This window comes from Nanorana parkeri, unplaced genomic scaffold, assembly GCF_000935625.1.
Source record: "Nanorana parkeri isolate BGI_ZX_2015 unplaced genomic scaffold, ASM93562v1 scaffold1125, whole genome shotgun sequence".
Lineage (NCBI taxonomy): Eukaryota > Metazoa > Chordata > Amphibia > Anura > Dicroglossidae > Nanorana > Nanorana parkeri.
In genome coordinates this window covers 495,434-512,175 of record NW_017307393.1, presented here as the reverse complement: position 1 = coordinate 512,175, position 16,742 = coordinate 495,434, and the positions used below count along the sequence as shown (strand labels likewise).

Below are 16,742 nucleotides of genomic sequence, written 5' to 3'. Positions count from 1 at the left end.
TTTAATCACCACTGGGGGGCTTTTATTTTTTTTACTATGTGAAGGAAACATTAGCAAAAAGTTTGGGGAAAAAACTGTTTCCCCTACATTATATTATGAGACATTTATCACTTTTTTGGCAAAATATAAAAGTCGGGGTCACGTCAGGTAAATAGACACCAAACATGTCAAGCCTTAAAATTGTGTGCACTGGCAAAACCGCAAAAAACTACAATACCCAAAATTGGCCATAGGCAACACTTTAAAAGCTTTTACCGCTCATCAGTTTAGTGTTATCAGTGATTGATGGCCCTAAAATTATTGCTCGCACTCCGACGTTCACGGTGATATGTAACATGTGCAGCGCACTTGTCTTTTTCGAGCGTTGGTGCACCCGACGCATATTTACTTTGTACGTGCCTATACGTGGGGGCGGGGGAGTTTTTTTTTACATTTGGCTAATTGTTTTTGCACTTAATGTTATTGCTATCACATAGGGGGCTAACAACACCCTATGTGATAGCACAGGCACACTGACAGGTCCTCTTTATGGAGACATTATGGGTCTCTAGGACCCCTACTGTCACCTGGGGACCCCCAAAGAAGCTGATGAAGCACAGATCTGCTTCTTCTCTGGCTATAGCAACCAGAGAAGGAATGCGGAAGTGATGTAATACACAACAATTCCACATTCAGAGATCGGAAGGGAGATCAGCAGGTGGGAGAGTGCTGAACTCCCTCTGATCTTCATGCTGAGAGCCGATGAGTTGGTCTTGCAGAGGGGATAGCTAGGGTACAAGCGATCAGACAGCTATAGAGCCACCCAACCGCTTGTATGTAACAGCCGTTAATAGGTGTTTACAAGTAGCAGTGTGTTCTGCTCGCGAGCAGGAAATTTTTTTAAAAAGCTATATATATATATATATATATATATATGGCACCCACTGGAGGGAGCTTGTCGTCCACATGTTTATTTACAACGGGCAGACAGCAAGTAGTTAAAAGCTACAGTGGCTGAAGAATCTTTGACGTCCAATACGCTTTCACATGTGACAGATCTCTGGCCCCTCACTGCTTGTTATGGTTGTGCTTGTACAATTTTTTGTGATCGTACTGGCCAGGAACACGGGCATTGATGTGCCACACTTTCTGATGCGGGCAGGGGGGCGTGGTAGAAGTGCCGTTGACTTCTATGCCCACTCCCACCCCAGAACATAGGGAGGATTTTCTAATGCGATCCAGCGCATTCCAGCAGCTAACCATGCTGGAACACGCTGTAAGTGGCCCCAAGACTTCTCTACGTCACCCACTGCAGTGTGTGCTGGATTGTGATCACTTCCCCAATGGCTGAAATAGAACTACAGGGGGGAGATTATTAGACCACTTGTTAGGCTGATAGACTTCACAGTGGCTAGTGGTCTAACACAGGCCTTCTTAAACTTTTTCCACTCGTGACCCCTTTTCGGCCGAGGAAATTTTTGCGTGACCCCAGTGTCGGATAGTGTCTCTCAGTCCGCTCCCCCCCCCCGCCAGCGTTGGTTGGTGTCTCTCTCTTCCTCAATCCCCCTCCCAGCATCAGTCAGTGTCTCTCTCTTCCTCAATCCCCCTCCCAGCGTCGGTCCGTGTCTCTCTCTTCCTTTCCCAGCTAATTGTTGATTCCTGCTGTCTGTGAAATGGTAAATGACTATTATGCTTTTCAGAGATCTTTGAGAAGGCTTAGCACTGCCCTGCAATCAAATAACAGGATTGGGTGCCAGGAGATAAAGCTGCCATATTCTTTCCAGAACCCACAGGGTGAATGAATTTAACTCCTTCACTGCTGCAGACCTGCACTGGCAGTCTTGAAACAATGCTAAGCCCCAGCTAAGCTCACAATAATTACACTGCACATATTAAACTATAATACAAAAATCTTGCTTGGAGCCCGGGCCTCTCAGGCTCCTCACACAAGTGCTGTGCATACCCCCCCTGATGGCAGCCCTGGCATTCACTTGCGCGACCCACAGTTTAAGATGCCCTGGTCTAACAGAATGGAAATGAAGGAGGCAGGAAGCACAGACTTGTGCCATGGATTTCTGGAATACCATAATGCTTTGCAGAAAAGGAAGCACATATTTTAATCCTTCCAAAAGGTAGTTACAGTAAGATTTTCTTTAAAGATTATATACACATTAATGCAGCTGTGCAATTCCAATGCTTTTGCTACTGCATTTGAAGACAAACTTTATTACATGGGTATTATATGTTTGTACATAAACCACAGACATGTCTAGATCTATTTTAGATTCACTTTCCACACATGCCCCCTAAACAGCATTCGCAAGTATGGTTATGAAACGTTCAATACATGTACCCAACTGTTAAAGCGGAACTGCAACTTTCTATCCCTTAAGCCAGGGGTGGGGAAACTCCAGGCCTCCAGCTATTATGGCACTACATGTCCCATGAGCCATTGCAAGACTGACAGGTACAGGCATGTTTGCCTGAAGCAAAGCCATGTTAGGATTTATAGTTAAAGCACAGCAGGAGGGCCACAGTTGCTCACTCCTGCCTAAGCCAAGGAAGGTGCCACCTTAGCCTTCATTAGGATTGCAGTTGCCATGGTGCTGCACATGTGACTAGATATAACACTAGCTATTTGAGGCATTGCATATTCGGATAAGAGCTGAAATAAGCACACTGGCAACCTTGACACTTGGCATGGATTAAAGGTAACTGCTTTAGGAGATTAAGTTATGGGTAAAGATCCTCTTTAACCCCTTCCTGACGGGAGATGTACACTGTACGTCCCGTCACAAAGTGCCTATATGACTGGCCACGTACACTGTACATGATGAGTTATTTAAGGCTCTGTAAAGCCGGTAACCGCTGATTCTCAGCGATTACCATTCATTAATGAATGCCTTAGTATTGAGGCATTAATTAATGAAATAGTTAAGCTCTTGTAAAAGCTTCTTTTTCACGAGTTTTGATTATTATTTGGGAAGGACAGATGCTGCGTTTGATTAGTACGCAGCACCCGTCCTTCTCTATGGGGCTACGCGGCCGTACACCCCCCCCTACGCTCACCTCAGTTGCAGGTCCGTAGGAGTTCGGGGTTTTCTGGCCCGGACGCATACAGGATCCATTCCGGCGTGGTATGAATACACTCACCCGCACCCCTACGGACCTGCAATTGAGGTGAGCGTGCGGCCGCGTAGCCCTATAGAGAAGGACGGGGGCTGCGTACTAATTACACGCAGCACCTGTCCTTCCCGGCAGCTGCTTGGTACGGCCCCGCACGGAGCTGTACGTGCAGGCTGATTCGTGTGTGAATGGGGCCTACAGGTCTTTGATTGTGCCTAGACGATCAGAAGTGATACATTTCCGGCACAGAGATACATTTGTATTTCTGCCTGAAATGTATCATAAACATCAGGCTATCCAGCTGTCAAAACGAATAGCAGATAGGTGAGTCACTCTGCTACCTCTCTGCTGTTTTCAGCTGTCAAATACGGAATTGCTATTTAGTGCTCCCATATTTGTATGTAACGGATTGTTTCATTAATGAAAGAAAAAGTGTTTTCTTCTAGTTTTTTTTCCTCATTTTTTTATAAGTGAGGCGTTAGGGCTATATAAATTGTATCAAACATGTGTACCTATCTGTCCTCTAAAAAACAATATATAATATGTGTAGGTACATTTAGTAAGAAAGTATATTACTGCCGTGGAAGAATCACACAGCAAAAATTTAAAAAGTGTGTCAGTCATTTATGAACAGAAACTGAAAACTAGCTCGGTCACGAAGGGGTTAAAGCACTACAGCATCACTGTGAATGCACCCTAAAGTTGGGCCCATTTGAAACTGCTCCATGTAGCAACACAATGTGCTTGCTTCTCCACCAGCTCCCTCTTTTGCCCTGGCTAAAAACATCAGTGTACATTTCCTTTCATAAATAACGGAGAAAGGAGGCACAAATTAAAAATTTTAATACCTTTTGCACTAACAAAACATAATTATAAAAAAAAGTATTTGCAAAAGATGCCTTAGGTTTCTGGTTTCAGTGATGGATTTTCACAGAAAACTGCATGGTGTTTGTTCTCTCTCATTGACTGAAGCGTATGTACATCCAGGATCTGGTATGATGACAGTTTATAGAAGACTCAGCCAAGCCAGGTAATTCTGCTAGTCCTTTCACAATGAAAAGGAATGTTTTATATGGGACAATCATAAATATGGATTTCTTGATCATCTCCAACAGATACAATTTTAGATCCATTTCGGTTGTACTGTGCACCCCAAACCTGCAAGAAAGTCAGTACACAATGGGTTATAGTCTGGTTTTAAAAATTAGAGAAAAAAAGGTGACGTTCAGCAACAGATGAAACACGCTATTATGTATCTTGGTGGGTCAATATGGGTAAACAAGAAATGGCACTGCACTACCTGCTGGTAAATTCCCACTTATGTGGTTTAAGGCCGCATATATTTTGTGTTTTTACACATAGACAGTCCTGTGTTGGCGGAGGCAGCAGGGACACAGACCGCTGCATTCCGCCGCTGTCCCGGTCTCTTCTTCCCCCGGTCAGGCCGATCCTCCGCTCCCCTGTCTGACCGCGGCTCCTCTGCCCCGCCCCCTGCCTCCTCTTCATCTGCAGGCTGGGAGCCATACCCAGCCTGCTATTGGATATTGTAAAATGCAATAGCCAATAGCAAGCTGGCTATTGCACCCACCCACTGCCTGCTGTCAATTAGCATGGGAGGACCTGATAGAGAACTTTCTCCTTCAGGCCCCTCCTCTGCTGATTGACAGCAGGCAGATGCAATAGCCAGCCTGCTAGTGACTATTGCAATTTGAAATATCCAATAGCAGGCTGGCTATTGCTCAGAGCATTAAAAAAAAAAAAAATAAAAAGTTTAAAAAAAATAAAGTTAAAAAAGACAAATAAATGTAAAAAAAAGTTAAATAAAAAAAAATGAAGTTTATAAAATAAAATTAAAAATAGAAAAAACTGTTTTTGCTGTGTAATTTTAAATAAAAATGTTTATTATATTATAATCTTCTGAACAACAGGAACAGACAGCAAAACAAACGTGACCCTTCCCTATGCTATCCAAAACTAAAAAATGTTTTTTTGGCTGGAGTTACACTTAAAAAATTTACCTGTTCCGACTTACACACAAATTCAACTTAAGTACAAACCTACAGTCCCTATCTTGTATGTAACCCGGGGACTGCCTGTCCATAATTTAGGTTGAAATATTTTAAATACTTTTTAACTTCTTTCCAGCTGGTAGTTTTCCACAAAATTCCTTCACTTAAAAATGGTGCATAAAGATAACCTCAAATTTGTGCAATTAAAGCAAACTTTTCTAGCAGCAGGGGCAGGAGGAAGCACTGGTAAATAAATATAACTTGGGGAAGGGGAGACTTTACAAATACACACATACATGGGCAAAGTCAGAGTGTCTCTTTAAACCTATATATGAGTGCTCTAAGATTATTCTTTTGCCATTGGCGTGCGTGGTGATACTTAAACTGTTTTCAACAGACATTTACTTATGTACGTCTGTCTTTACAGTGTGTATATACAGTATGTGCAAGTGGAGTGTCTTGACTAGCTTTACACCTTTGGATTGCTGTAACATGCAATAAAATGTGTGCTTTATCATAATGCAAGGTACATGCGTGTTGTGGTGTGCTGCCATTCTTTTGAATGGTACCCTAATGCACATAACTATGACCTAAAAGCATGGGCTTAGTGACAAGCTGATGAAGAACATCCCAGAAACGAGTCCCGAACAAAAGAGATCAGTGACCTAGGTGGTGGTGGGGGGAGCTTTTTGGTAAACATGTGGAAAGGAGGAAGTGACTGCATCACTTAGGGTTAGTTCACACCATATGCAGTGCGTTCCGGTCCGACTCTGGCCGAAACGCACCGCCTCGCATTGCGGCCGGCTCACTTTTTGCTGGGCCAGATGGGGCATGGCAGGCCATTGAAGTGAATGGCACCATAGCCACGCCCTCCGCTGATCCCGTGCACATTGTGCCTGCAGAGCGGTCCGGTGCGATCAAAATGCTGCAAGCACTATTTTGATCGCACCGGACCGCACTGCAGGCACAATGTGCCTTGCGATCCCGTGTGGGCGGATGGCGTGGCTACGGTGCCATTCACTTCAATGGCACGCCACTCCCCCTCCTGCCCGGCAAAAAAGTGAGCCGGCCGTAATGCGAGGTAGTGTGTTCCGGCCAGAATCGGACCAGAACGCACTGCATATGGTGTGAACAATTCCTAAAGCTGGTGATCAAGAGCAGTAGACACGGGAGCCAGTAAACCTGACTATATGCCTGTCACTAAAGGTTTTTAAAATATAAGTGCATTATAAGAAGTTTTTAGGTCTCAGTAAATAAGATTACTGCTGTACTATTCTCTTCCTTCCTGTTATTTTTTTTTCTTTTTAACTGCACTATTATCAAAAGGGGCTCAGAAAAATTGCACTGGACACACACAGCATCCTAATGAGTGTCACACTTTACAATAACATACCTGTTCTTGGTGGTCAAAGAACGTATGTACACACGTTCTGCTGGGGACATCCCATACCTTTACACTTTTATCAGAAGAGCTGTTAAAATATAAGAAATAACTTATTACTTCCAGAATTCCTATTAGACTAATGTGCTCAATATAAAGCGATTTTCTTACGAGTCTTACCTGGACACAAAATGAGCATCATCAGGGGAGAAAGCCACATCCAGGACCCAGGAGCCATGTCCGCTGAGGGTACCAGCTAAACTGGCATGTTGCCTGACAACATCAGTACATATTTAGCAAAGTAAATAAAGGTGATTATCTGCTGCCTTTTAAAACACTCTTGAGAATTAAAAAAGAGCTAGTCATGGTAGGATTTTTAGAGAAGGGAATCATTTCTGGCTGGTTAATCATGCGTTTTAGAAGAAAATGCAAAAGATATAATTACACTAAAAGGATATTATGACAGCTACACATCAAAGGACACTTATTAAACTTGAATTTATTAATTCCAAATTGCAGCAGCTGTTTTGTGTGCTTGTAGCAATATTTGTTGAAAAGCAGCCAATCAGTGCATTATTGCCTACCAAAGTAATGGATAGTGTGTGTGTGTGTGTGTGTGTGTGTGTGTGTGTGTGCGTGTGTGTGTGTGTGTGTGTGTGTGGGTGTGTGTGTGTGTGTGTGTGTGTGTGAGTGTGAGAATGCTTTACTGTGCTACTTTTTAAAATTATTTAGATCCCTTCACACTATTATCTTGTGTGTTCTACTATCTCGTTGGGTCCCAAGCCCTACTCCATATAAGCCAGGGTTTCTATACACGTCACGGATGCCCAAAAAGCTTGAAATAGCTGTATGCAGTTTGGACAATTGTTTCTATAATATTAGACTGTATATGTACTGTACACCATTGGTTCTCGATAAACAATTGGTAATTTCGGTAAACAGGAATGATCTGCTTGGCTTTCCCCACTATCAGATCTTCAACTATAAAAGTTTAGCAGCCATCACCCTTCTACTTTCAGAAAACCACATGGCAGGGAGGCAAAATGAGATGTTAGCCCCACACTAGTCTATAGATATTTCACAACAACTAGCTGCCGTGAAATCATTGTTCTAGGTCAGTGACTTAGTAAACAGTAAAACGAGAGCGAGGAGGTCAGTCTTGCAACTTGTAAGTTCAAAAACAAAGTCAATAATGACAATTGCTATATTTCTATTCTGACAGGTTCTCTTTAAAGATCATTTGGTTTTATTGTGCACAGCCAAGTCCCAAACTTACACATCATAGATCTTTATATATCCATCATCAGAGCCTGTCACTAGCAGCTGGGAGTCTGGTGAGAATGTCAGTGACCTGATAGGCATAGCGTGTCCTGTAAGGAAATAATAATAAATACGATTTTTTTTTTTTTTTAAATTTTTTAGAGGGGGTGAGGAAAAAAAAAAAAAAAAAGAAGTGTATGATGGAGATATAGATACATATAACGATTCTGGTAATGGGCATTGCAAACAGGCACAATAAGCCTGCAAATGAAGCAACAACCCCTTAAGCTCTCATCCACATGACTAACAGCCAACTAACAGCCCATCTGTACGGGTGTGGGTGTCCCTGCTCGGGCGCAAACAGGATCCATCCTGTCTGCATATGAGTACAGACACCCGCACGGACATGCAGTTCAGGTGGGCGTAGGGCTGTGTACTCCCATAGAGAAGAACAGGCTGCTGTGTACAAAACACACCCATCACCTGTCCTTCCCGGGAGCGGCCCGATACTGCCGTGCAAGCAGCACGGATCTGCACGGGCCGGCTGTCATGTGAATGAGTGCTAAGTTTCATCCAAACATTAACAGCGCCGAGGAACCACAGGTGGCAGTAATATGCTCACATGAAAAGCACAAGATTGAAGCTGAAAAGAATTAGCAAACAACACATATCTGTAAGATCCAGCTAAAGCTTTAGTAGCAGAGCTACAAGTGGCAGCAGCCTGCACTCAGCAGGCACCTGTAAGGTTAAAAGTTTGGCTTGCATTGCTGCTTTGCTCTGGCCGAATCTTTTGGAATATCTGTTATGCCTGTAGATCCATTCATTCAGTTTTCCGACAATTATGTCTGGATCCGCCCAGCTGCGTGAGTGACAGCTGGCTCTGCCTACCTAGAGGCAGAGCCAGTTGTACCCGCCCCCCTTCCCCGTCCGTTCCGCCAGTCAGCGTTGGAGGGTCGGAGCGGGGAGGGGGGAATCCAGCCACTCCCCTGTCACGGCAGAGAGCCGTGACAGGATCGAGAAGTGAGCGAACGCCGGTATGTGTTCGCTCACTTCCCGATCTACTGAGCCGACCTGTGACAGTCTCATTGTCAGAGGTCGGCTAGAACTATGAGGTGAGTGAAAAGCACTCACCTCATAGTTAATCTTTAAAACAGAATGTGAAGTACTTTCTGAACTGTCAATTACTAACCAAGTCAAGTGGCTACGTCCACAAGTTCCCCTCTAGCCCTAAGGTAGTTCAGCATGCTCATACACTGGCATTCCACGAGATCTTAAGTAAGGCTCTAAACAAATTTAAGGGTATGCCAACGGGGAAAGCAAAACCATGCCAACACAATGGATGACGTTTTCAGAAAAAAACAAAAAAACAGTAGAACTTCCAAGTAGGCAGCGGTCTTAATGTTTTGTTTGATGCAGGTCAAGTCTCTATCCTCTGTATTGGTGCCCATTGCCTGAAGTTGACAGGATAAATGCAAATTGTGAAATTACTTATTAAGGGCTGAGATTCTTCCAACAGGATTCTTAAGACAACAAAGAAAACATTCCCTGTGCCAGAGGATCAGGGCGATTCCAAATACGAGATTCTTTGGTTATGGCTAAGACCATAGAGCTTATTTAAACTGCCAGTGATAGTGTTAATAATATATTATTATGTGCTAATCACTTCAACAACCTCTTAGTCCAAGGTCAGTGACAGTCCATGGAGGGAGGGGGAGGAAATAAATGTCCAGCGTCTTGGAATTCAGGGAGCCTTTTGGATCCAAGGAGCCTCAGTATGGATTCAAATGAACAACACGCTGGCCAAACAGCATGGAGCCAGCTTCCTGGGCAATCAAGAAGCCGGATGGTGGGTAATGACACGCCACTCGGCTTCCTGCTAGCGGAAGTATCGGTACTCGGTATCGCCAAACACCAAAAGATAAACCTGTATCGGTGCATCCCTAAATTATTATCAAGTAACAAAATGGAAAGTAAATCAACTGCAAATCAATATTTGGTGTGACCATCCCCTGCCTTCAAAACAGCATCAATTTTTCTATGTAGACTTGCAGTCAAATTTATTCTGCAGCAGGACAATGACCCCAGAGTCAATGTCATTAAGATCTATCTTCAGCGTAAAGAACAAGGAGTCCTGCAAGTGTTGGTTTGGCCCCCCCCGCCAGAGCCCTGATCTCAACATCAAGTCTGTCTGGTGTTACATGAAGAGAGAGCAGGATTTGAGGCAGCAGAAGATCTGTGGTCAGTTTTCCATGATGTTTGTAACAACCTACTTGCTGAGTTCCTTCAAAAACTGTGTGCAAGTATACCTAGAAGAATTGATGATGTATTGCAGGCAAATGGCGGTCACACCAAATATTGGTTTGATGTGGATTTCTCTTCATTTACTTTCCATTTTATTAATTGATAAAAATAAACTATTGACACTTTTATTTCTGAAAGCATTCTTACTTTACAGCATTTTTTCACACCTGCCTAAAACTTTTGCACAATACTGTATATATGTATTTATATTATTACTTTATCTTAAGTAATGATAATGTTATTGCCAAATAATTAGGTCCATAGCAGAAACGTAAAAATGGCTCTGGTACATAGAGGATGTACAGGTTTGAGAGCTGAAGTGGTTAAAAAGCAAATAGCTGTTTATTCAGCAAGTCCCTTCTTACCTTCCAGCGTGTGGAGGAGTTTGCCAGTTGCAATATCAAAAATGTTAATAATTCCATCAATGGCTCCACTGGCAAGATATTTACCATCTGGACTCTGTTGGGAACAGTCAAATATAAGAATGTAATAGGTGTGCTGCCATTTTTTCCCCCTGTATTACATATGTAACCATAGATACTTACATAAGCAATACTGAGGATAAATTTGCCTCTGGTGTCAAGTGAGTATTCCTTCTTTCCAGTCTCCACACCAAAGATGTTCACTTTTCCCACATGACTTCCCGTAGCCAAGTGCTGGGAGTCTGGTGAAAAGGCCACAGACCAGGCATCCACTGTGGACAGAAAGACAATTACATACATCTTCAGGACACAGTGCATGATATCTTGTATTAGAAACTAAACTGTTATCTACTACACACAGTAAGATCTTACCTGGTCCAGCATCAATGGAACGCATTTGCTTCCCAGAGTCAAGATCCCAGAGGCGAATGTGTGCATCTAAAGAGCTGGATGCGGCAACGTTTCCAGTGTGACTGACATCCACAGACACCACCCCCAGCTGGTGACCCTCTAATGTCCATTGAAGCTCTAGCTTTTCACCACTCCTGCATTAGTAGAGACATTTTGAAACACATTCAGTTTTTTAGATTTACACACAAAATCTTCTTAAGGGTAGTGCCATATCTGAACTATTTAGCAAATAGTAAGTAGACTACTAAATAATCATCTGTGTGATTATAGCCGTACACTTTAAAATCCACTAAAGCCACCCATACTACTACCTCTTCTAAAGACCACATGTGTGAAGAAGGCCTTGGCTTTTTGTTAAGTCTCTGCTGAAGGCGATATTAGAGTTGAGACTGGCTCATCCTTGCCTTCAATAGCCTTGTACCAAGTGCCCAGGCCTTCACACGTGGTCAGCAATAAAAGGTGCCTAAAGCAGCATTTTGTCAAGAAAAGATAAAACCTTGTATTATTTTTAAAGCCGTCATTTGCTAATCAAAAAAGTGCTTATACATGTTTAATGTAGTGGATTTTTGATATTAACGCATATATTGCAAATTGTTGATATTATTAAGGTGCCCATACACCTTACGATTATCGGACGAAACTTTTCGCCCGATGATCGAATAGTCGTACGATTTTCGTACGGCAGCCCCATCCTGCCCCGATGATCGCAAGACTAATTTAGCCGTAATTAACGAAAAGCACCTGGACAAAATGCGGTACTTGATTTGAAGTATTTTCCTTAGCGCAGTGTAGATCGTACGACTTTTGACGGACGGAAACGCCAGCAACCTTACGACAATCGTACGATCTAGCAAAATTTTCAAACATGCTTAACCATAAAAAGTCGTACGATTGTACAGTACTGTTGGTCGGACACTGCAATGCACACATACGATTATCGGACGAAAAGTCGTTCGCATACGAAAAGCGTACGATAATCATAAGGTGTATGGGCACCTTTAGCGTAGACATTATTATTAAAGTAAAATTTGCAGAGCACTATAAAGACATACATTCAAGAGATGACCTGCAAGATCATACAAGACACATTCGGCACATAACCGCATGTAAGCCAATGTGCTTGGGCTGCGAATTCACACAGAAGGGTCTAGATCAAGTTATAAAACATACTGTCTGCAGGAATATCAGATTTATGGATAGTTGCAGTGATGGAGGTCTTGGCATGTTTATTTTGTAAATTACCTTATAAAAAGGGGCCTGTGGCTCTATATACCAAGAGCTGAGCAATCACTCAGCTGATGGCTTCTCCCTTCAGAGATCAGTGACTGTCAGTCATCACTCTCCACAGAGATTCGCCCCTCTCCATTCCTCCAGAACACATTGGAAGGTTAGACAGGGGAGTGGGCTGGCACAACTGACTCTGGCTCTAGAAAGGCAGAGACAGCTGTTAATCAGGCAGCTGGGTGGCCCCCTGACAATATTGTTGGTATTCTTTCTTGCTACAGCATGGCTCTGTGCTGTTAGCATATAGCGGCCAGTAGTTCACTATATGCTGACTTTGAGTCACAGGAATACATTAGTAAATGTACTCCTGTGATCCTAAAGAGAAGTAAACCCAGAAAAAAAGAAGGTTTGGTGTTACTTCTCTTTTAATAGGTTTATTCATAAAGAACCGCTCCATCTCGTGGCCACAATGCAGTATTTTCCAGAATTACTTTGATCTTTACAAATAAACCTATTGAAATACATTCGACCAGAAGAGAAACTACATTCTCACAACAGCTATTTAACCCGCATAGAATGTACATGCAGTTTCACTGGATGGCAAAGCTATGCAAGTTTTTTTAAAATATATAGACCCCTTAATGAAATTGGTTGATCTTGTCTTTTTGCTTTTTTTCAAAACATCAAAATGATTTACTTTTTGGATAGGGTGAAAGATCTTTCCAACAACCTAGCTTACCATTTCCACACCTTCACCACATCATCCAGGGAACCACTGATTACTGTCTCTGACCCATCACTTGTGTTTTTACCCCACGCTACTGACCATATGGCATCACTGTGGGCTAGGAAAAAAAACAAGCAGTACAATGTAAGGGAACTTCACTGCAGAAATATAAATAATGATGTCAAAATCATAACATAGGGAAAAACCCCCCAGACAAGCTCAAAACAGTCAGACATTTGTTAATGTATAGACAAGCCTTCTTTTCCAAGCTTTGGATAGAGAAGGGAAAGGTTAGAGCCCCCGCAGGGTTATTCTTGCTGTCTTAGCAAGTTCTCCTAAGATGATTCACCCCATGGGGCCGATTTATATATGTTCCCCTAGATGGCGGTGACAAGCACAGGCTTATTGGCACCATGTAGCGGTGCTAGTGCTGTGTGAACATCATCCATCCAGCTATACTCCAGCTGGAGCAAGAATAAGAACTCTTTGTACTCTGCGCACAATTCACAGAATATACAGCTTTCTGCGAAGGCACAAAGGCAGATAATCAACACAGGCATGCACTCATGATAGCACCGAGCCAGAACCACAGCAGGAGCTACAGCTTTTTTGAATGACAGCAGTGGTCCAGCAGTAGAATACCCCCTAGGAGAGGTAAGAAACCTGGAGTTCCCCTTTAAAGTCTAGTATGGGGTCTAGCTGGGGTGGGCGCTTTGCGGCCGCATAAGATTTTTCATATTTTCAGACGGGAGCCCGCGGGGAAGACACGGGTAAGTATTAACCCTTTTCAGAAATCGGTTTGTTTGTTTTTTTTAAACACTTTTTGCATATATCTACTTCTTGCTAGCAGTAGATCTATGCAAAAACACCCGAGGCTTCAATAATCCTTTAACACAAGAATTCCCAAAACTGAGCCTGAGGTTATGTTTTCTAATCTTTTAATGCTTAATGCTAATCTTTTAATGCTTATATAAGGGCCCTACCACGCCTCAAGAAAACTAAAGCACATTTACTGTGATTTTGCATATTTTTGTTAATAAAAAGCATTGTAAAAATTACTATATGAAGACAAATAAGCCCAGTTCTTGATATGTAGCACCGAAGCTATCCCCACACCATCATTTCTGGAATATTTTAGGAAGTGGGGCTCTTACCTAGCTCTTGCTTGTAGAGGATGCTGTACTGTGAAAGACACAAAACATTCAGTGTTACAACAATAAGTCATTTAACGAAACAGATAGGTAGCTTGTAACTCGAGACTTATGTAGGACTGGATCTGACAATACATTCTGAGAAGCGGGCTTCATATACAGGACATGGAAATGAACTTCACACCGCAGTGTATAGGAACTTACCTGTGTGCTCATGTCCAGCCGCTGGATGGAGGAGAGCTACAAGCTCCCTGAGAGTACCACACCAGGTTATCTTCTCACACACAGCCCCGTGTTCAGTCACCTAACGTTTATAGGGTCACCGTGCCGCTTCACTGAACTGCGGGTTCACGTTGCTATTGGCAGTTTCTAAGTTCCACCGCTGACATAACAGTCGCATTGAGATGACGTCAGGACGACAGCGTACATTAATCCAGCACTAGAGGAAAAGAGCAGCTCACTTCCTGGTCTTCAATGAGCGAGCTGAGTGGGTGTGTACTGTGCAGGCTCCTGAAATTCTGATTGAATATCTAGTATTTTTATGATAAAAGTTTTATCCAACTATAAAAGTACGGTGGTATTTTCCAGCACTAATATTAAGGAAAAGTAATAGTGGAAAAATGAAAAATTTTGCAAAAAAAAATAAAAATGTAAAGCTTATCTGCTGCAAGAGAAGACGCTGAAAACATACTGAACCAACCTAAGGAATTGCCCCCCTTTAAATTCAAACCTCTCTTTCTCTTATTTTGCCTCATTTGTCCCTCTTTACCTCTGTAAAACATCACTAAGTAGCAATCGGTCTCGTGCACATGGCCATCTGCGGCTGTAGAGAGTAAATTAAAGTGTAGTTTGGCCACCAGTTAGCTAGTGGTGCTGTGTACAACCTCCCAAGGAGTCAATATTTGTATGCGGGTATATGCTGGGCTTGCATAACCCTGAGCATGTGTACGGAATGTAGACTGCATATGGGGCTGTGAGACGTGTGCCCATAAATATGTGCGTGTTCATGCTAGTCAACGTTATAACCGCATACAGCTATTGACTTCTATGAGAAGCTGTACAAAGCTCCTGTGGCTCCCTGATGGGAAAAATACACTGGAATCTACATTTTACAGATACTTTTATATTGTAGACTTAATAATGAAGTATGAGTTTTCCACATAGTTCAAAAGCTTTGACTTGTCTGATAGCACTTTGCACTGCAACCAATCAGCTTTTCTATCTCATTTTCAAATCTTACCTGAGCAAACTGGACAACTGGTTGCCATGGACAACTGCTCCAGATTGTGTCTGCTCCAGTTTTGATAAATTCCCCCCAATGTGTCTTGTTGGGTTTTCTCTGGCAATAGAAGATCATTTAGTTTGCTGACACAAAAATAGAAAGGTTGGCTGAAGGTAACATGAAAGTAAGCACTCTATTAAACAGATGTCTTTAGTGAAAAATTGTGTTAGAAATTTGCCCTCATAGTTCATTGGCATATCACACTTAGTGGTCTATTTATAAACAATCTACAGGGCCTTTCGCCTCTGTGCAAATATATGCCAAAACAAACGTTGTTTTTTTTCTTTGCAAGTGCAATTAATTTTTGAGTGTTTTCATGTAATATTGCATTATGGCCACTAGATAAAGCTAAAGAAACATAGGACGTGAGTATTTATTTTCTATGCTCCTTAGCATGATCTAGTGGTCATAATGCAATATTACAAGACAAAAAACGGCAATTAAAAAAACCTTTGTTTTGGCATATATTTGCACTGAATGAACATTCACAGATATTCGCAGGGTGAAGGGGCTTGTGGATAGTTTGTAAATAGACCGCAAAGACTATGCACAGACAGGTGCAGCTCACTGCGCATTATTATGCAGTCACCCATGTCACCTTTTAAATTGTGTCTTTCACTGCCACCTGACAGACACCACATCCAGTCACAGTACCTTCTCCGAGCATTCAGCTCCTCTCTTTGCTCTCTTTTTACCACATATCTGTCTGAGACCTTCTGACGTTGCCTGATGAGAGCTCATAGCTACATCTTCCTGTCTGTATAACTACAGGTACAGCAACTGTCAATTTATGACCGCCAACAGCTTCTTCACAAGCACAGGCCAGCACGGCCTAAATTGAAGCATATTGACTCCAGTGTAATAATACTGATACGCTGGGCTTCCAAGAGTCTGTCAAAAGCAGAACTATTTTGTCTGTGCGTCCAGAAGTGCATACAATATATTTCTCCATGCATCTCCTTCTAATGTCGGTAACACAAGATCTACATGGTAGGACTGAGGGATTTGGTTTAGTTTGACTGTAGTTTTCAGTCTCTTTTTCCAGTCATCCAGAGGGATATTGTAGCAATTACATTTACAGATACTGGCTTCAAATACTACAATTACAGGTAAGGCGGTGTCACTAGTTGGGGTTTCCATGGCAACAGAAGATGATCCAATTCACTGATGTTGAAGTGTAATGGAGGAAAAGATGGCAGATGGTAACATGAAGGAAAATACTCTCTATTAAGTGGATATCTCCAGTGTGAAAAATGAAAGTATAATTTTTGTAATCAGAGATGTACATGGCCTACGGAGTACTTTTTACATTTCTGTTATGGGTATATTGATTCGGCAATAACAAGCAAGGCTTTCTTTTGGTGATATTGTCTTGCACAAATCTATCTATCTAGCTTATCATTTCTTCCATCTAAAATGACACTAAAATTATGATTCTCATACAAAGCAAATGCAGGCTTTTTGTTTAA

At 42.3% G+C, this 16,742-nt stretch overlaps 1 protein-coding gene across 1 annotated transcript; it reads right to left on the bottom strand.

Moving 5' to 3' along the window:
* Positions 1-4,004: 4,004 nt before the first annotated feature.
* Positions 4,005-14,454, bottom strand: WDR61 (WD repeat domain 61). Its single transcript, XM_018567981.1, has 10 exons — positions 14,196-14,454; positions 13,995-14,022; positions 12,853-12,958; positions 10,851-11,023; positions 10,602-10,750; positions 10,422-10,515; positions 7,772-7,865; positions 6,676-6,768; positions 6,508-6,586; positions 4,005-4,263 (listed from the first exon to the last, which is right to left on the bottom strand). Exons 1-10 carry the CDS (start codon positions 14,205-14,207, stop codon positions 4,174-4,176), a joined length of 918 nt encoding a protein of 305 aa, XP_018423483.1. The 5' UTR covers positions 14,208-14,454; the 3' UTR covers positions 4,005-4,173.
* Between the last annotated feature and the right edge of the window lie 2,288 nt (positions 14,455-16,742).